The sequence below is a fragment of the Haliaeetus albicilla genome, chromosome 3 (assembly GCF_947461875.1).
Source record: "Haliaeetus albicilla chromosome 3, bHalAlb1.1, whole genome shotgun sequence".
Taxonomy (NCBI): domain Eukaryota; kingdom Metazoa; phylum Chordata; class Aves; order Accipitriformes; family Accipitridae; genus Haliaeetus; species Haliaeetus albicilla.
In genome coordinates this window covers 54,861,300-54,881,573 of record NC_091485.1, presented here as the reverse complement: position 1 = coordinate 54,881,573, position 20,274 = coordinate 54,861,300, and the positions used below count along the sequence as shown (strand labels likewise).

Here is a 20,274-nt window from a genome sequence, read left to right as displayed (position 1 = left end):
TACTGCACACCATACAAACCCTGCACTGAATAATGAATGAACTTCCTTGTGGGATTTTTGTATGGTGCTGTCATTGAATTTTAGTCATTTATAGACCTTAATTGTTCCTCATATCCCTATTTATAAAATGGGGGTAATGCTGCAGCTTTCTCATCTCTTGAAGGTATATAGCTTGAAGTTTTTCTGTATTAAAAGCTGTTAACTAATTTTGAAGGTTCTGTTTGAGAAGCCTAGAGCCTGATCTCAATTTTTGAGCAGGTGTTATTTCAAAACACTTTATTCTAGAGATGGATTAATAGTACTTTTAGTTGTTCTGTGAATGTTAATTATTTCTGAGAGTCAGGCACCTTTTAGGTATCCAGAAATGAGTAAAATGTATCACGATTGTCTGTAAAAACTTGTTTTACGAAGTTCTTTGTGCTGTTAGATGTGGCAGAAATAGGTTCCGGTTCTCCAAAGTGATGTTCAGTGGCATTAAACACAAGACAGTGTTTCCCCCCTCTCCTTGCCAAGCTGTTGCTGCCTTATTATGTGCCTTCTAAATGTTGCAGCAAACAAGGCATAAACAGCTTGCTCATTGTACAGCCCTTCATCTTTAGTGTGTCGTCCATCCTGTGCACTGATTGAGGCAGGGGTCTTGTTGCTGGGGGCAGGGTGGGGGAACAAAAAAACCCAAACCAAAAAACCGACCCCAAACAAACAAACAAAACCCAACTGTGTAACTGAAGATTGTTTTACTATAAGCACACAAGGAAGCTGAAATAAGGATGCATGGGCAAACTTAATCTGATTTTTCCTAATTTGAGTGCTTGTCTTTGCAACCTTGACATTTTTTCAGTAACTTCATTTGGATGTAATTTAACTTTCTGAAAAATGAAAAACATGAACCTGATAGACTTTTAACATCCCTCTGCCTCTCTCTTTCCCCTCACAAAAGTTGTTTTAAAAGGACATTCATATCTTTAGATTGAAATCGCATTCACCTTCCACTGTAACTGTTAGCAATGGATATTAGGACAAGCTTATTTTCTGTGCATCATCTGGAGGGCAGTGGTGACTAATGTTATGTCTGTAAGTTATACAGCCATCTGTTAAACTGTAAAAGAAGTTTGATTTAGGAGTAAAGGCTTCAATTCCAGACTCCAGATATGATGTTCCTTAACAATTACAGAACATACTGCCCCTTCCCAGCTGGTACCTGCCTGAGATCCTTCACAGTTCTTCATATACAGTCCTCCTTAAGTAGCGGAAGGGGAATATTGAGGGCAGGGGTAATCTTTTTTTTGTTCTCAGATCCTGTGCCTAGTTTGACCATAGCTCCTGCAGCATTGGAAAAATGAATTGCAGGAAAAGTGGCCCAGACCTGCAAAGCTGGGGGAAGTCTGCTCTGTTTCTCTGTGATTTGATATCTCAGTCTTGCCAAAAGAAGGGATCTTGGAAAAGACAGGTCCAAAAGAAATGTCCAAAGCATGTGAAGTCATTAAAGAGTTATGATACTAAATTTCAGATAACTTTACTGAACGCCTACAAACTGAGGTTTTTTTCTAGAGAACTGGGACAGATTTCATTAGACAACAGAACAGATAATTACCCTTAGAGGCCAGGCATTTAAATTGATGGTTCTGCAAAAGTGAATACTAACTTCATAAGTGGAACAGTGAAAATTCAGTTACAGTTTACTGTGGGACCAAGGACAGGTGAAATCTCTCCGTTGCAGAGAATGGTTGTATTGCTTTTTATTGCTTGAGGGATCACTCTCAAGAGCTGTTCTCCCTGTGTGAGGCGTCTGGAAGTACTATGTGATGGGTCATGAGTTAAGAGCACTAGTGGATCTTAAAAAGGAGTACAACACAAATACAATGGCAATTAATTTACAACTACCGGTCAACCAGTATAGAACTAAGGGCATGAGTAATATTCTGGTAAGTGCTTGATAGTCATCTGCTGTGGGTAGTAGGTGATTTTTGTCTAAGAAACCTGCACATGTTTGAGAACATGCAAAACCTAAGATCTTTGCTACTTCAGGTAGTGATGAGGAGAAAGATCTAAAGAATAAATATACTATAAAAGCTGATAAACATCACTGAACTACCTTTTACTTTGAGGTCATAGAATAAGGTGTTAATAGTACATTCTTGTTTTTTTTTTTTAAAAAAAAAAGGAAAAGTTAAAAAAAAAAGGGAATTAGCCAGGTCTTAATACTGTCAGAGGAGAAAATATGTGTGCAGAGGATGGTGACTGTCAGTTTGAAAAGCCTTTAAATGGAAAGTGAGCACTAGCCATAGCAACTTTGAGAAAGAACAATCAGAGTCACTTTAAAGAAATTTTTTCTTTTTTCAGAAATATACCTTTTCCTTCTAGTTTGTATAAAAAAATTGTCTTTTGCTCTGTTGAAAGGAAAATTGCCCCTCTCCTGGCCTGTATCATGCTGAAAGTGGCTTCTCTTTCAGTTCTTTCTGGATCCATGCTGTAGTGATTCATAATTTGCTGCGTAGTGGCTATGCAATCTTTAATTGTCAGTAACTCCTAAAGAAGCAGTGACTGTTACCTTGTACAGCTGACTTTACTGCTTTATCTGTGTATTTATCTTGCAGATAAATAAGTCTACATTAGGTCTTTGATTCAGGTGGCTGCTGCAAGTTGTACCCTAACTGTACAACTAGGCAATTTTTTATATTCTGTATAACATTTGGCACAATTTGGTCCTTGTTATGACTAGGACCTTTAGGTGTTCTGGTGCTTAGGCTTTTAGGTATTAGAAGAAATGCTCATTCTTTCTGATGTAAACGGAGTATAAGAAGGTAGCACAATCATAACACAGTTTTCCTAAGCATGCTCCTGTGTAGAGTGTGTAACTTAAAAGCCTACAACTTTGTACTGTTGTTGATAGCTGCTCTTCGTGAAGTGTGTGTGTGGGGGGCGGGGTTTGTGGTGTTCTGGAGTCCTGGTTTCAGCTGGGATAGAGTTAACTGTCTTCCTAGTAGCTGGTACGGTGCTATGTTTTGAGTTCAGTATGAGAAGAATGTTGATAACACTGATGTTTTCAGTTGTTGCTAAGTAGTGTTTAGACTAAGTCAAGGATTTTTCAGCTTCTCACGCCCAGCCAGTGAGAAAGCTGGAGGGGCACGAGAAGTTGGGAGGGGACACAGCCAGGGCAGCTGACCCAAACTGGCCAAAGGGGCATTCCATACCATGTGACGTCATGTCCAGTATATAAACTGGGAGAAGTGGGGGCAGGGGGATTGCCGCTGGGGACTAACTGGGCACTGATCGGCGGGTGGTGAGCAATTGCACTGTGCATCATTTGTATATTCCAGTCCTTTTATTATTACTGTTGTCATTTTATTAGTGTTATCATTATCATTATTAGTTTCTTCTTTTCTGTTCTGTTAAACCGTTCTTATTTCAACCCATGAGTTTTACTTCTTTTCCTGATTTTCTTCCCCATCCCACTGGGTGGGGGGGTGGGGGGAAGTGAGTGAGCAGCTGTGTGGTGCTTAGTTGCTGGCTGGGGTTAAACCATGACATCTGGGTTTTTTTGGTTGTCCTTATTTTGAAGCTTTGACTCAGCAAGTGTCTGGAATCAGCTATATGATAGGTCCTTGCCTCCTGATACTGAAAATTGAAAGCTTGTTCTGGAATTTAGGTGCCTTGAATTGCCTTTCTTGATGGCTGTTTAGAAACCAAACCCAGTCAGAATCATGGTTAAACTCATCCAAAATAAAAATTTGTATGTGAACTTACTCTGTCCCTCTAAATCTTAAAAGCAGGGAACATTTTATGATGAGTGGCATTTCATGCTTTACACTCCTTCCTTATAATTTTCCCAAGTGAAATTTTGGCACTAATGCTTTTCCTAATTTTTCAGAAGCAGAGCGCTCTGAAAGGAATACATTTGCTGAAAGGCTCTCGGCTGTGGAAGCTATTGCAAATGCAATCTCCGTTGTGTCAAGTAATGGTCCAGGAAATCGGGCAGGATCATCAAGCAGCAGAAGGTAAACTAACTAACAATTTCTTCTTGTTTTCTGTATGCTAATCTCTATATTAATTACCAATCTCTTATTAATTCTTTCCTTCAGTCTATTTTTAAGAATGGGCTCTCTTGTTTAGTTTAAAGTCTCTAGTCTAAAGTCAGACTTTACTTCCTCAAGCACCAGACTAGAGGTCTAATGGTTTTTTTGGAAGCCTTTTCTAGTTTGAGAACTAATGGTGGGATATTTCTAAACTAATTGTGTTTTCTGGGGTTGGGGCATTGTCTCCTCAGTTGTAAAGTGGAAATGCTCCTCCTTGTGGAGAAACGGAATTTGAGGATAAGCTCTGGTGTTCTTTACCACAGAAAATTAAGTATTGTGGAAGTACAATAATAGCGCCCAGGCTTGTTCTTTTAAGAGAATTTTTGAGGGATATGGTCACTTACACAGATGAATAATACTAAGATCAATATAACACCAGTGGGGAAGAACTGAAGTTAATTCTTTTTATCCTAAGCAATCATTGTTATAGTGGGAGTCCTTTGTATCAAGGTGGCCCTAAAGGATAGGTTTCTGACCCTGACAGAATCCTAATTTCTGATGACATAATTTCTGATGATGACATTTTGATGACATTGTTCTTCCTCTTTCCATGATGGTAACAGAGTGGTGCTCACGTCAAGGGAATTTGACAGTATCTGTACTGAGTTCTAGTCAGTTCAGAGTACTCTGGATGAGGGCATAATAAATTTTTTTTACTTAGCTCTGTAGTCAAAGCAATTGACATGAAATGATGTCTTTATCCTTCCCAAGCTACAGTCCTCATCACTGTGATCTTTTTGATATGGGAGATAAGAGTAAGGGTTGAAGCTTCTGTCCCACATTCTGTAGGAGACATTACTCTTAAGAGGAAGTGCACTTAAAAAAACAACAACCACTTTTATATTTGTACCTCTGTATCACACTGGGTTCTTTGGCTTCTACCTTATTCCTAATACCTTGCCCTTGAGTAAGGTGATACAGAATTTCTTGAAATTGTTTACTGACTGTCCTCTGTAAAGTAGTACTTTCATGTTAAATAACTTTAAACAAATAACTCCTTTCAAAAAATCTTTTTTTCAAGCCCCATTTTTATTCTTTCATTAACTTCTTCTTGCAGTTAGGTTTTAAAAAACAGCAGCAACAACAAATTATTGCACAAGCTTAACACCCCTGGTCCATGAGTTCGAGGTAAAAGGAATGTCAAATAGTGGTAATGCCCATCAACTGCTGCTCCCTGCAAGAGGCAGTGGTGCAGTGACTAGGGATTTGTTCTGGGCTCAAATCTGCCTTGATGCTTTGCTGGCTGACTCATCTTCCAAGGCCATTATATTCTGTTGCAACAAAATGGAATACAGGAATGAAAAAATACCTCTTTGCTCATTCTTCTTTATGCTGAAGAAAAATGGAGATAAGAAGAGTTTTGTTTCCTTTTTCAGTGTGAAATTCCGCTTTAAAATGTTCTAATTATGGATAAAAATGAGGTCTTGTTTTTATCTTGGTTTTGTATTCAGTTTGAGATTAAGGGAAATGATGAGAAGGTCCTTGAGAGCTGCTGGACTGGGCAGACATGAAGCTGGTGCTTCATCAAGTGATCACCAGGACCCAGTTTCTCCACCAATAGCTCCTCCTAGCTGGGTTCCAGATCCTCCTGCAATGGATCCCGGTAAGTCTGCTCATGCATCGCATTAGACTGTAGAACGAGAGATTTAATAAAGGAACCAATGGCTTTTAAGGTGAATCACTTAGATTTCAGTGTGAGACTAAAATACCTAATGTCATTGAGGTAGCAAGAGGTCATTGAGGTAGCTTTAAGAGTTTACTGAAGACTTAACAGCTGTTTTTAAATCCAGTATGTGTCTTTCTAACACTGGTGTCAAACTTCCGTGAAGTGTGTTTTGTAATGTGGAGTTACATTACTAATCTAGGAATGTGGCCGTTTGTAGGAAAGAGTACCAATTAAATACAGAAAACCTGCAGTGTGTTAGACATTGCAGAAAGAGCATGTTGTTAGGGATGTTTTTATGTATTGATATACATCCTGCTGTTCTGTTTACTGAAAGATGGTGACATTGATTTTATCCTGGCCCCCGCTGTGGGATCTCTTACCACAGCAGCGACTGGCACCAGCCAAGGACCTAGCACCTCCACGATACCAGGTGAGGACATACTGCTTATCTGATTATGCTTTAGAAGGAAAATGATCTCAAAAACTGTCTTTGCTTGCACAGACTTTCTGCATATGAAAATGGCTCTTATCAGATGAAGATTGGATTGAAGCAGGATTTCACAAGTGTGCAGAAAGTAAATGAAGCACCATGCTATGTTTTATGTAAAAATTATTTTTACCTGAGGAATGACAAATATGTAAAAATATGGTAATTGGTATGAAATTGGGATTACTGTCTGTATTTCAGAATGTAATTTGGAACTGAAATTTACAGTACTTCAGTGAAATGTTACTGAAACTGGCAAATCAGTCAAGCTACTGATTAATCACCCCAGTGAAACATTGAATTATTTGCTTTTAATAGGTAGTTATTTTTTAAGGAAAAACTGTTTCTCTGCAATTTTATTTTTTTCTCATTACAGGTCCTTCTACTGAACCATCTGTAGTGGAATCAAAGGATCGGAAGGCAAATGCTCATTTCATACTGAAATTACTATGTGATAGTGTTGTTTTACAACCTTATCTTCGAGAATTGCTGTCAGCTAAGTAAGGATTTTCATATGAATTCTCAGTATCCTTTGTAATGTTATATCACGTGAAATTTTTACGTAGAAGCTTCTTTAAAAAGGTTGTTTAAAGGTGCATGAGTTAAAATGGAGAATGTTAGAATATTGGCTGTATTTGTGTCCTGCCATTCCTTAAATTAGATCTGTTTCACAGAAGTAAAACAAATAAGTGCTTATTCACTCACTGTTTTTTCTGTTTGCACAAGATTAGGAGTGCTAAGTTTTTTCATATGTTTGTTTCCTACCTCTCCTGTTACAACAAAAAATTTCAGTGTGTTTTAACTTGTCTGTTTTTTTTTCCCTAGGGATGCAAGAGGCATGACACCATTTATGTCAGCAGTTAGCGGACGGGCATATCCTGCTGCAATTACAATTCTAGAAACTGCACAGAAAATTGCTAAAGGTACAACAGTTTCAGTATTACTAGCGTGTGTTTTCCTTCCAAAGTTATGGCAGATTCATTATTAACAGTGCTTTTTTTGTGTTCAAAATTACACGTACTTGAGCAACTGGTGATGGTGGTAAACGCATCTTTCTAATACACTGTATACTGCTGCATGTTTTGGAAATCTTGCTATTATGGAATATCTTCCTCTTTTGTGGTGTGTATATTATGATAGATTTCTATGAATATTATTGCTTTTGTGTTCTTTATAGTCTTTTCAGCACTTCATTGCTTTACAAACATCAGTGGATTAAGGTACTGTTTTTCAGTTGCACAAAGGAACTTCTTTCTTTGAATTGGAAAAAAAAAAGTATGATAAAGCAGTATGCCCAGCTAGATCCTGTTCCTGAAAAGACTTCTTTACAAACATATGTTTTGTGACTCTCTTTCGATGTTGGTATTTAATTTTTTAAGAGAAGTATGTGAGGTTGAAGTTGTGGAGAAGCTTAAGCAGATTAGAACTGTGGTGTGACAAGGTCTATAGGACAGTGTGTGTTCCTTATAAGAATATTGCCCATAAAATATTTTTTTTTAATCCTTCAAAATGGTGATCCACTGAATTATTAGAATATCAGTGGGTTTAGAACTGGGTAAGAGTTGGTGGCTGTATTTTTCAGTCAGGAGTTTGCAACAGCTTTTATAAGAAATACCTGTAATGTGACAAGCAGAAAGCTTTCTCAAAAAATTGTGATAGAGACTTTATTCAAATTTTAAATTCTGTATGGGACTTTGTAATGGCAGAGGTCGCTCAAGTCTGGGTTCTGTTGGTGGGTTTTTGTTATTTTTTGGGGAGTCATTTTTAATGCTGGTATTGTATTGTTCTTTTAGCTGAAGCAACTTCCAGCGAAAAAGAAGATGATGTGTTTATGGGAATGGTTTGTCCTTCTGGTACAAATCCAGATGACTCTCCTTTGTATGTTTTGTGTTGTAATGATACATGCAGTTTTACGTGGACTGGTGCAGAACATATTAACCAAGTAAGGCTTTTTTTTTTTTTTTTTTTTAATTTTTAAGTAAATAGGAATGTGTTTCAACCATCTATTGTGTTAGTCTACTAGTATAATTTTTAAATTATTAAAGTTGTATTGTTTTAATTACTGTAACTTGTTAAGTCTGGTATGGTTATTGCCTCCCCTAATTGCTTTGTAATGTCAAAGCTGGCTGTGTTGGTCAGAATATGGCTGTTCACTAGCTTTGTCAAAAATTTTGATGGCAACAGATCTTTGTAAACACTGAATATCCTAACTAACAACAAAGTTTCACTTTCTAGAATTGAGTTACTTGTTCAAACTGATGCCTTCACTTACAAGTGCAATTTTATTGTAACCTGAAATGCTGTGAGATTGCAAGTGCTGTAGGGAGAAAACAATGCATAATATTTGTGGTTAATTTTTTTTAGGATATATTTGAATGCCGAACATGTGGCCTATTGGAGTCTCTTTGTTGTTGCACAGAATGTGCAAGGGTCTGTCACAAAGGACATGACTGCAAGTAAGTATTGTGTTCTGTTTCTTATACTTAAATCAATATTTTGTGGTTTCATTTGTTTACTGATAGTTAATACATTTTTTTTTTTTCCTTGGTTGAAGTGTTCAGATATTAGCAAACAGAAGATTAATAAAATGTTTAAAATATCTTCTTTTCCTTCTGTTCTGTAGGATTTATTTTACAGGTCAAAATTGAAAGAGTAACCTGAAGCAGTCTCATACTTTTCACTTTGTAGAATTTAGAGTAAATGAGTAATTCTGACACCCTCAAAGTGCTTAATGTTCAAAGAATAATATATCTAAATAATACCATGTTTTCATTTTGGGTACCTCCAGGAGTTTTCTGAAGCCAGTGAATCCCGATGACAGATCGTTGTTGTAAACTTTCAGAAAGGACATATTAATCTCTAAGATCAACTGTAATAAAGGGAAAAGTGAGCAAGCAGTCAAATGAACAGTCAAGAAGTCTCTGATCAGCCTGGTCAATGCTTTGAAGCTGCAGATGTTTTGTGCCACTGTTACAGGGTGTAAATGTTACAGCATTAATATCCTAGCTATAACAAGCTAACAGATAGAATGCTGAGAATATCTTTGTAATTGTAACAATTACTGAGATTTTACTGCATGCTGTGAGGATTTCCAGCTTACCTTTCTTGTCTGGGGTCTATTTTGGGAAGAATAAATGATACTGGATGAGTTTTACTAAGGCACTATGAAAAGCTGTATAGTGAAACTGCCCTCTTAAAATGAGCGTAGGAAATAAGACTAGCAAATGTCAAGTGTTGCCACATATAAACTGCATTTCTCTTAAGCTAGGTTTTGGCATCTTGCAACTATAATAAACAACAAACTCTAGCAGGAATCTTAATGTGTACACTAACACCCTCAGCCTGCATAGAAAATATTTGGTATATTACTGAACAGTGTTGCAGTTTGCCTTTTCTATTTCTTGTAGGCTCAAACGAACATCTCCAACAGCCTACTGTGATTGCTGGGAAAAGTGCAAGTGTAAAACATTAATTGCTGGACAAAAGTCTGCTCGCCTTGATCTCCTTTACCGCCTGCTTACCACCACAAATCTTGTTACTATGCCAAATAGCAGGCAAGTTCATATTTGCAATGACTAGGGCAGAATAATTTTTATTATTTTTAAGTATATGGTATATCAGAACTTCACTGATCAATTTTTCATTACAGGGGAGAACACCTGCTGCTGTTTTTAGTACAGACAGTTGCCAGGCAAACTGTGGAACACTGCCAGTACAGACCACCTAGAATTAGGGAAGATCGTAATCGTAAAACTGCAAATCCTGAAGGTAAAATAAGAGAATAAGTTTCAGTAAAAATAAATGGCAAATTCCATATTTCAGTACCTCTTTCTTATATTGCTTTTTTGTCTTTTTAGATTCTGATATGCCTGATCATGATTTAGAACCTCCTCGTTTTGCCCAGCTTGCTTTGGAACGTGTTTTGCAGGACTGGAATGCACTGAAGTCCATGATCATGTTTGGCTCTCAGGAAAATAAAGACCCGTGTGTATTTATGCATAGTTGTCAATGTAAAGTTTGATCTGATATTTTAGACCTGTTAACTTATATAAAATTTATTTCCTTTCTTTTTGTTTTTTCCAAGTCTTAGTGCAAGCAGTAGGATAGGTCATCTTCTGCCTGAAGAACAAGTTTACCTTAATCAGCAAAGTGGAACTATTCGCTTGGACTGTTTCACACACTGCCTTATTGTCAAGTGCACAGCAGACATTTTGGTAAGCACTCTTAGCCATGTTTTAGATAGATTTTCTGAATATTGTGATATTATAGTTTATCTCAGGTGATATGCTTGGAGACTAATTTGAAAATAACTTGTAGTTGTGGTTTTGTAAATTTATACTGTTATGACTGTGTTCTCCCTTTGAATCTTAAACTGTCTTGTTTCATGCTTCTAAATGACACACTGTTATTGGGTTGTAATGACCTGTTTCTACAGCTCTTAGATACTTTGCTGGGTACTCTAGTAAAGGAATTGCAAAACAAGTATACGCCAGGGCGCAGAGAAGAAGCTATTGCTGTTACAATGAGATTCCTGCGTTCTGTGGCAAGAGTGTTTGTCATTCTTAGTGTGGAAATGGCTTCCTCCAAAAAGAAAAAGTAAGTGGTGGGGTGTGCGTGTGTGTGTTACTGGTGGTGTTTGGGGCTTTTTTATTTGAATAATTACTCTCTTATTAAATGAGTTGATAAAAATCACCAGTGGGCAGAAACATCGGAATTAAGTTGAGGTCCGTAGGCAGCATTGTGTGGAAAGGTGCAAACCTCAAGACTGCACAATAGCTGCTGGTATGTCACATAGCTTTTTAATACAACGCTTGTTAAACTTACATGTTCATACTGAACCTTTCTGTTTAAAAGGTTAGAATTTTTGGAAGTAGGGTTTAACACATTAAAATTACAGTCTATGGTTGTTTGTCACTAATAGAGTTAGATATCCAGCCTTAGTCTCCAAGTATGGAATGATAAATGTTTTTAACTGATGTTTTTATAGCTGTGCATATTGTTACTATACACACAAATGTGTGTATCTGTTAAAGATAATTGTCTTAACTTTTTGAGAAAAAAAATTGATATCACCATAAACTTTTTTCAAAAGAAAGACATATTTGACCTTTATTTTTCTGTATTTTTTCCCCTAGCAATTTTATTCCACAGCCAATTGGAAAATGTAAACGTGTATTCCAGGCATTATTGCCCTATGCTGTTGAAGAGTTGTGCAATGTAGCAGAATCTCTAATTGTTCCAGTCAGGATGGGAATTGCACGTCCTACAGCACCCTTTACTCTTGCTAGCACTAGTATAGATGCCATGCAGGGAAGTGAAGAACTGTTTTCTGTGGAGCCTCTGCCACCCAGACCATCATCTGACCAGTCTAGCAGGTAAAATTTGCTAAAGCTCACTATTCATTCTTTTCAAAGACTTGTTACAGGTGGTTTTGTTTTGGGTTTTTGTTAGCTTTTCATTAAAAGAAATATGGTGAGGCTTCTTATTCTGGCAAAGCATTTTGGAAGTACTTTCCTACTGACAGATTCCTATAGTAATTGAGGTTTATAGTGATGTCCAGAGGTCCAAATCTGCCTTTTTTTTTTTTTTTCCTTATTTTTAAAAGTTCTAGTCAGTCTCAGTCGTCCTACATCATAAGGAATCCTCAGCAAAGACGAATCAGCCAGTCACAACCAGTTCGAGGCAGGGATGAAGAACAAGATGATATCGTTTCAGCAGATGTGGAAGAGGTCAGTTTTCTTTTTTTGTATGTTGTTTTTCTTCTCAGTATGGCACCTAATGCATTAGCACATGCTGTAACATCTGAACCAAAAATCCATGCATCTAGACCTCCTATTTGGAAGAGATGTTGAGTAGTACTTCATGAAGTCCTACCGTGCCATAAACATTTTGTTTTAACAGAGCTTTGTTATCGTTGTTTTGTATTCAGCAATATTTAGTCATTTCAGAGTATACCAAATGCCTTGCATTTGACAGAATTACAGTATGATTTAGAATACTAATAAATACACGTCATTTCCTTAATATAGCATAAGTTTATATATAATAATTCCCTGCTAAAAAAGTTTTCAAGTCTTTCAGCACATGGTTGCTATTACATAGGTTCTATTAGAGAACTAGAGGGTCTTTTATTAGGATGGTAGCTCTTCAATATTTAGAAACTAATTCTAGGTTTTATAGTCAATTTTACCCTTTCAGCATTAAAATCTACTGTCCAAGGCTGTGTTTTATTTGTGGGCCTGATTTTTTCCCACAACACTAGGGACTGTACAATCATGTACAAATACTGTGGCTGTAAGTTCATTTTCTGTTCACATCAATTCAATTGTGAGATCATCTATCTTAGACATGGTTTTTTTGTTTCTTAGTTTGTAAATCAAATTTTGCACTGAGTTTTTGAAAAATATGCAGGTTATCTCTGATATGGAAGGTACTCTAGCATGAAACTACAATGCTTTTTCCAGGTTGAGGTGGTTGAAGGGGTAGCTGGTGAAGAAGACCATCATGATGAACAGGAAGAACATGGCGAAGAAAATGCTGAAGCAGAAGGACAGCATGATGAGCATGATGAAGATGGTACGTATAATGTACATCATGCACATTACTGCTTGGATGCGCGAAGTGTGCATCAAAACCAAAAGGCATCTGTGGAGTCACCAGCGATAACAATTTGGGAGACTTATGTAAGTAGAGGTAATCCAAGGGTTTCAGACTTTGGACCTTACAAAAGGAGATGAGTAAAATTACAGATAACTCATAGTAGGCAAGTACATGAACGTTTTTATGTTTCTCTTTCTGCACAAGGAGAAAATACTAAGGTACCAAAGGATAAAAAATACCAAACCCAAGTGTTGTTATATGCTTGGTTAACAATATCTATTTTGCCTTTTGTATTTGCTACTGTAAAATGTTGTTGACGTAAACTACTTGAAGGACTAAAAAAAATAGCCTAGCTCTTGTATGGCTAATAATAGAATAGTGGTTATGGCAGATGTGTTCTCAAAAGGGATCTGAATCATGGTGAGCTAGTTTTCAAACCAATCACAAAATATTAAATTATGGTTCAATATTTTGTAGACAAAATTTATCTATTATGTATGAAAATTCTTGCCATTAATATGACTTGTCTTGTATTAGTATGGGATTAGATGGCCCAAAGCTATGATTTAAAAAAAAAAAATTATCATCTTCTCTTTCTGACTGTGCGTTGTGTTTCCAGTCAAACCATTTACAGTACAGGAAATTTGTTTATTCACTTGCTGAGTATTCAGAAAATTTAATTCTCAAAACTTAAACTTGAATAGAACCTGTATTTTTTAATTAGAGGTTTGGGGTTTTTTTTTAATTTTTCAGTATTCTTTAGATACTCGTTTGAAACAGCATATGGTTAATTGTCCTAATACATGTGCATGAAGAGATGTGGAGTCTGTTGGCTTGAGTGAATGATTCTGAATCCTTAGTGTCTTAATTTTCTGTGTGTGTGTGTGTTGAATGTATATGTGCAGTACAGTGCGAGAGGGCCAGAGGTTGCTAATTGCTGGAAAATAAGAAGATATGCTCCAAGTATTGCTGCATGTTTGCACTGCTTTTATGACCTCTCCCTGCCTATCCATTAACTTCTGCTATAGTAAGAGGCTCTGGCTTTCGTTTAATGTGTCTTATATGAGTCACTACAGTCATTATATTTTTTCCTTTTTTTAAATATGAGATGTTTTGTATATTGTTTTTATAGGCAGTGATATGGAGTTGGATTTGCTAGCTGCTGCTGAAACAGAAAGTGACAGTGAGAGTAACCACAGTAATCAGGACAATGCTAGTGGGCGCAGAAGTGTTGTCACTGCAGCTACTGCTGGGTCAGAAGCAGGTATGCCACATCATCTTGGGTTTAATCTAGCTGTTTGAATTTAGATATTAGTATTAAGTTGTACAGGAAAAAGAAATGTGATAGTGATTGAATATGGCTTTATCAAGGGCAGAACTGGCTTCACCTAAAAAATACTATTCTTTGCCTTTGGATCTGGACTGCATCCAGCACTCCAGAGGTATACTGGAGAAATTACTTCACAATTAGATTGGACAGAGCAAGAATTACCTGATTATGACATATTTTTCCCTTGTAATCTTATTTTCCCTTTCTTTCTTTTTTTCTCTTCACCCAGCTTCTTCCCTCCCACCTCCACCTTCCACACATTTCCTGTTTTTCCTTTGCTTTTCCTTTGCCTGTAATTGTAAGGTATACTATGCAGATTTCTTGGACAAGGAGATGTGCTAAGATGTAGCCTATCTTTTTTGCTCTTACAGAGCTTCTGCATGTGTTAGCCGAGATTACCTTGCACTCTTGTGAAGTGAAATGAAACGTTTTCATTCATTTTTAGTGTAGAAGTTAGATATGGTTTAAAAAAAAACCCACAAAACCTGACCAGTCATTTTAACCCTTTTTGAAAGCAACTGCTCTACTGTCCAGTTTGGAAGCAGAATCTTTAGAATTCATTGCCTGGGGGCAGAATCAGTGAAGAATTTTTAAATCAAATTATGTCTTAATTTATCTTTTGAAATGTAAGTAATCTAACTGCTTATTCGTGAAACCTATGGAAAATTAGCAGAATGTTATAAGGATAATTTACTAAAGATTTTCAGTAGGGGTAGGTACTTGAACCTTTTTAGTACATGTAGTTTCTTCCCATGTAAAAAGTTTACAATGCTAACATGATACATGTATATGTGCACAGATGTGCAGTTGTCAGTTACTGTTTATTGCTTATTTTCCTCAACAGGAGCTAGCAGTGTTCCAGCATTTTTTTCTGAAGATGACTCTCAATCAAATGATTCCAGTGATTCTGATAGCAGCAGCAGTCAGAGCGATGACATAGAGCAGGAGACGTTCATGCTTGATGAGCCTCTGGAACGAACCACAAATAGCTCACATGCCAATGGTGCTGCCCAAGCTCCCCGTTCTATGCAATGGGCTGTACGTAGTACCCAAAACCAGAGGACTACTAGCACTGCTCCTTCTAGTACATCAGCACCAGCAGGCAAGTCTCTGTAAAATGCATGCATGGATGTCGGTTAACTCTGGCTTTTTTTCCTTCCTCTGTTTTTGTTTGTTCTCTTAAGGGTGAAATTTTACCTGTTTGTCTTAGAAGGACAGTGCTGACCTATCTTGACTGTTCCAGTTTTGGTTTTGAATTTTAAAAAAAGAAGGATCTGTTGTAATTCTTAAGAAGATATGAGTATGCTTACTGTAGCTAGTATTTTTTTGCTAGTTACAGTTGTGATGCCAGTAATATTTCCAAGCTTATTTCTAGAAATGTTCATTATATCAGTCCCTACAGAAAATATGTCACAAAGGTTAAATAAATTCATTCATGTCATATTTTCTTTTATGTTTAGCAAGTTCAGCAGGCTTGATTTACATCGATCCATCAAACCTACGTCGGAGTGGTACCATCAGTACGAGTGCTGCAGCAGCAGCTGCAGCACTTGAAGCCAGCAATGCAAGCAGCTATTTAACATCTGCAAGCAGTTTAGCAAGAGCATACAGTATTGTGATACGGCAGATATCTGATCTGATGGGTCTGATTCCAAAGTACAATCATTTAGTATACTCCCAGATCCCAGCTGCAGTGAAGCTGACTTATCAAGATGCAGTTAACTTGCAGGTAAGAACATCCAAATCTCTGTAGAGAAACATAATTTCAATACAGTTGGGTTTTTTAGGTAAAATCATAGAACAGTTGAGGTTGAAAGTGACCTCTGAATATTGTCTAGTCCAAATTTCCTGCAAGGTCAACAGGAGAAGGCTGCTCAGGACTGTGTCCAGTTAGGTTTTGAGTGTCTCCAAGGATGGAGACTCCACAACTGCTCTGGGCAACCTGTTAAGTGTTCGACAAGTCTCATAGTAAAAAAGTTTTTTCTTGAGTTTAAATGAATTTTCAAAGTATTTCAGTTTGTCCCTCTTACCTCTTGTCCATTCACTGGATATCACTGAGAAAAGTCTGGCTCTGCATACTTCATACCTTTTTATCAGGTATTTATACACACTGATAAGATCCTCCTGAGTTTGTGTCTTGAGTCTAAGCTGTCCCAGCTCTCTCAGCGTCTCCTCATATGAGAGATGTTGTAGGCTGAATTAGCTATAGTTACTAATTCCATTAAATTGTTCGTATTTCATATACATATATTCTTTCAAAACAGGGATTTCAGTTGATTTTTTTCCACAACTAAGTCTAACTGATATCTACTTAATAGTCAAGTCAGGATTGACTGCTTTGGAGATACTAGTGGTCTCTACTAGAGATCTTTTGCCCTGTTCTTTTTGACGTGAACTGTTGAGTCTATAAAAGAAGAAAGTTAGTAAAGGCCAAATAATTAAATGACATAAAAGATTTGTACAGGTAAATGCACTGTTAGCTGTCCCTTCTTTCAGGGACATGATCATCCTTTCCCTGTTACGTGTATATTTTTTGGTACAGTGCTCTTTACTGTTGGTTTTTGAAAGTATATGTAAAATGCATCTTTAGAGAAAATACATGAAAGGGAAGACTGGTATCTGGCTTGTATAGAAAGAAGTTTCAGAGACTTAACAACCCAGGAGGAACTTCAGTGTGTTCAGAAAGTATGTATCGTGGGCATAGTGTATAGAGTAAAATTATCTGTACTGAATTTAGTACAAAAATCAACTGTCAGAATAATACCGCTGCTTTGGGGAGCCCAAGAAATCAAGTGATGCTGTTTTCTGTTAGTAGTACTGTGTGCTGGGATGTGAAAAACGGATGACAATATATTTACTTGTAATTGAGCCACAAAGTATTTGTATGGCTCTGTTTTCACAGTACAATGGAAGAAAAAGGCTTCTGATTTGGGAGAGGAACGTTACAAAGATATTTTGGGATCAAATGGTTGGGGAAATGTGCAAGGAAAGAAATGAGAACATGGTTTTATTATGGAGGGGGCTAAAATCAGTTTCTGTTCAGGAGATTCTTAGCAGGAAAATATTGCCTCTGCTTTGTAGAGCTGTTTTGCAAAGGTTACCTCTTTGCCGGATGAGTGCACAGGAGAGCTGTCCAGCTGAGGCAGCAAGAGATTTGTATTAGCATGTGAAAGCTTGACAGTAGAGGTTTCATTTGGATACAGAAATGGGGTTGAAACGGCATTTTGTTAGTTTAGTGGATACAAGAACATTTGGAGTGTGAGGGATGTTTTTGAAGGCCAGAATGTAGAGGAATGAAGAAAGCAGACTGATGTTGAATTAAAAAAAACCAAGGTCAATGGAGTTAGCAAATGGCAAGAACAGCAGGCTCCGGAGCCAGTATTGGGAACAGGTGAAGAAAAGACTGGACTGGGAGGAGAGCTTTGTATGCAGACATAGTTCTCTATGCAGGTCTTAACTTTGTTGTCTTCACTGAGTAAGCTGCAGAAGGTGAAGAATGGTGAAAGATCTGGCTGGTGAATGCCATAGCAGGATGAGGGCTGTTAAAGCTACTAGTAAGTCAGGAAATGGACCAAAATCCCTAAAATAGGCACACCTGGGAGATGCTGGGTGGTCATAAGGTGAGTAGAAGGGATACCCAAAAGGGAGAGAGGGATGGTGAGAATGCTTTACAGACACCAGTGTATTAAGTAGGGAGAGCCGCATACCGCTGCAGTAAATCAGCAGTCTCAATAGAGCTTTTGGAAACTGTTCATTGGTCATTCTTGAATGTGGTTTTACAGCCTGTTTGTAGGGAATCAGGTGTAACTGTAAAAGCCATGGTGGAGGCTTATGTTGAGATTGCATTCTCATCATCTAGTTCTGTTGTTTGCAAAACTAATTAAATCCCATTTTCTATAGAATTACGTAGAAGAAAAGCTTATTCCTACTTGGAATTGGATGGTTAGTATCATGGACTCTACTGAAGCTCAGCTGCGTTATGGTTCTGCATTAGCATCTGCTGGTGATCCTGGGCATCCGAATCATCCTCTCCATGCTTCTCAGAACTCAGCCAGAAGGGAAAGGATGACAGCCCGTGAGGAAGCTAGCTTAAGAACACTTGAGGGAAGAAGGTATGAAAATAGTTTGATTACTGCATGTGATATGAATTACCAGTTTTATAGTCAAATCTCCTTGTTCACTGACATTTTAGGAATCTTAATTTTGTAATGCAGCAGTGTAGTTACTGGTTTGATTTAAGTTGGCTTCCTGTGTTGTTGCTCCTGTTTAATTTATTCTGATGTACTAGATTCATCTCAAGTATCAACTGTTTACAATGTACTGCACCTGAGCTGCTTATAGTAAAGCACAAAACTATGATTGTTACTCTTATTATCACACTGGTTTTGTGGGGCTTTTTTTGAGTTTTTACATCTATATTTCAAATATAGACACTAATATGTAAAGGATGCATTCTATTGTGATACCTAATCTCTCTGTATTCAATGCTTTTCTTTCACTAGACGTGCTACTTTACTCAGTGCCCGTCAGGGAATGATGTCAGCCCGTGGTGATTTCCTGAACTACGCACTGTCTTTGATGCGTTCTCACAATGATGAGCACTCAGATGTTCTTCCTGTTTTAGATGTCTGTTCACTAAAGCATGTAGCATATGTTTTTCAAGCCCTTATTTACTGGATTAAAGCAATGAATCAACAGACAACATTGGATACTCCTCAGCTGGAACGGAAAAGGTATTGAGGCTGACTCATAGAAACAAACTTTTGCAGAAATGGTGTATGCCCTTTTGTTTCAGTCATTGGTGTTGTTACTCAGCAACTCATACAAATATATACATATATCTATGTATCTCTGTGTGTGTAGTAACATGCATGTTATAAAAAATATATATAATGGTGTATAACGTACGTATGTTTGATTGATAAGCCTGTTGCAGTATTCTGTTCAAATCTTTTTATGCTGATTGCTGTAAAAGGTTTTCTTGCCACTGAAACTTGAGTTTGATTTTTAACTCCATGGCAGTGCCTCTAAAAGATGTACTCTGGACTATTTCTCAGCTGAAAAATGCAATCTGCTCCTCACATTTAACATGATAACAACTTATTTAGAATTCTGTCAAACATGTTAATAATGACATGGGAGAAAATGTCAGTCTGGTATGATGGGCTTAGTAGTTCTGTTTTCCATTTGGTTGTGGGTATTTGAGACTTACCTGATGATTTAAAGCACAGTAGAGAAATTAAGAGCTGAAAACGTCCTTAAGTTGAAAATCCCTGCTACTTCAACTACAGCATTTTACAAGGTGCATTTATTACTTTTTAAAATGTCGTAAGACTTTTTTTTTTTTAGAAATGTTCTTTGATTTGAAATGGCAATTAATGATCATAGAAATGTCCACATGTTGGTAGTCTACACCATCTGTTCCCATTTCTTAGTAAGTTTTGAGGTAATGTACCTGAACAGTCTTAGTCAACAGTTAAATAGATGCAAATCTTTGCCCCTTCCTGCCTCTAATTTTCAATATTGCAGGTTGAACTTAACTTTTCCTTTTCTCTATGAATTTAGTAACTGTAAAATGCAAGGTATCAATATTACAGATATATGTTGGGACTGCTGCTTTAGTTCCAATGTTACGTTCAATATATCTTGGTAATGTAAGACTTGTTAGGACCTCAAAATGTGTACCAGAGGATGTTGTTGTCAACAGTAGTTTCCTCACAAGTAGGGATAATTTAATACTGTAACTGATTGAATTTTTGTGCTGGCTAACTTGAGTAGTTAGAGCTGTGGCTTTAAGCCTTTTCCATACAATAACATACATCTGGAATCTGCTTTGTCCCCCAAAATTCACATATTGAAATCTGTCAAATAACTGGTCATCAAAGAATTGCAAAATTCCCATGAAATGCTTATAAGCTATGAAGGCCTAGACCTTTTCAATTAAAGGTGAGTGGTTCAAATTCAGTCAGTTGCTTCTGTTAGATGACATTTTGGTAGCCTGTATGAAATGGAATTTTATCAATCTTCATCTAGTTTCAGAACATATTTCACAATGCACAAACTGCCAGAAATGTAATCAGAGTTCTTGATCCATTTTATAATTCAGTGAAATCCATTT

At 37.1% G+C, this 20,274-nt stretch overlaps 1 protein-coding gene across 9 annotated transcripts in view; it reads left to right on the top strand.

Moving 5' to 3' along the window:
- Positions 1 to 20,274, top strand: part of UBR5 (ubiquitin protein ligase E3 component n-recognin 5) — a 94,580-nt gene that overhangs the window by 60,857 nt on the left and 13,449 nt on the right. For 6 of the 9 annotated variants that reach the window (XM_069779813.1, XM_069779812.1, XM_069779809.1 and 3 more), the window contains 20 exons: positions 3,869 to 3,995; positions 5,525 to 5,676; positions 6,074 to 6,169; positions 6,603 to 6,726; positions 7,052 to 7,149; positions 8,020 to 8,168; positions 8,591 to 8,682; positions 9,634 to 9,780; positions 9,876 to 9,994; positions 10,084 to 10,210; positions 10,311 to 10,440; positions 10,662 to 10,822; positions 11,362 to 11,601; positions 11,832 to 11,955; positions 12,691 to 12,802; positions 13,959 to 14,090; positions 15,001 to 15,258; positions 15,617 to 15,885; positions 18,057 to 18,268; positions 18,659 to 18,889. In XM_069779813.1, coding sequence (XP_069635914.1) covers positions 3,869 to 3,995; positions 5,525 to 5,676; positions 6,074 to 6,169; positions 6,603 to 6,726; positions 7,052 to 7,149; positions 8,020 to 8,168; positions 8,591 to 8,682; positions 9,634 to 9,780; positions 9,876 to 9,994; positions 10,084 to 10,210; positions 10,311 to 10,440; positions 10,662 to 10,822; positions 11,362 to 11,601; positions 11,832 to 11,955; positions 12,691 to 12,802; positions 13,959 to 14,090; positions 15,001 to 15,258; positions 15,617 to 15,885; positions 18,057 to 18,268; positions 18,659 to 18,889 — 3,100 coding nt within the window. Of the gene's footprint in view, positions 1 to 3,868; positions 3,996 to 5,524; positions 5,677 to 6,073; positions 6,170 to 6,602; positions 6,727 to 7,051; positions 7,150 to 8,019; positions 8,169 to 8,590; positions 8,683 to 9,633; positions 9,781 to 9,875; positions 9,995 to 10,083; positions 10,211 to 10,310; positions 10,441 to 10,661; positions 10,823 to 11,361; positions 11,602 to 11,831; positions 11,956 to 12,690; positions 12,803 to 13,958; positions 14,091 to 15,000; positions 15,263 to 15,616; positions 15,886 to 18,056; positions 18,269 to 18,658; positions 18,890 to 20,274 lie in introns of all 9 variants that reach the window. The other 3 variants (XM_069779810.1, XM_069779807.1, XM_069779806.1) reach the window with 3 other exon arrangements.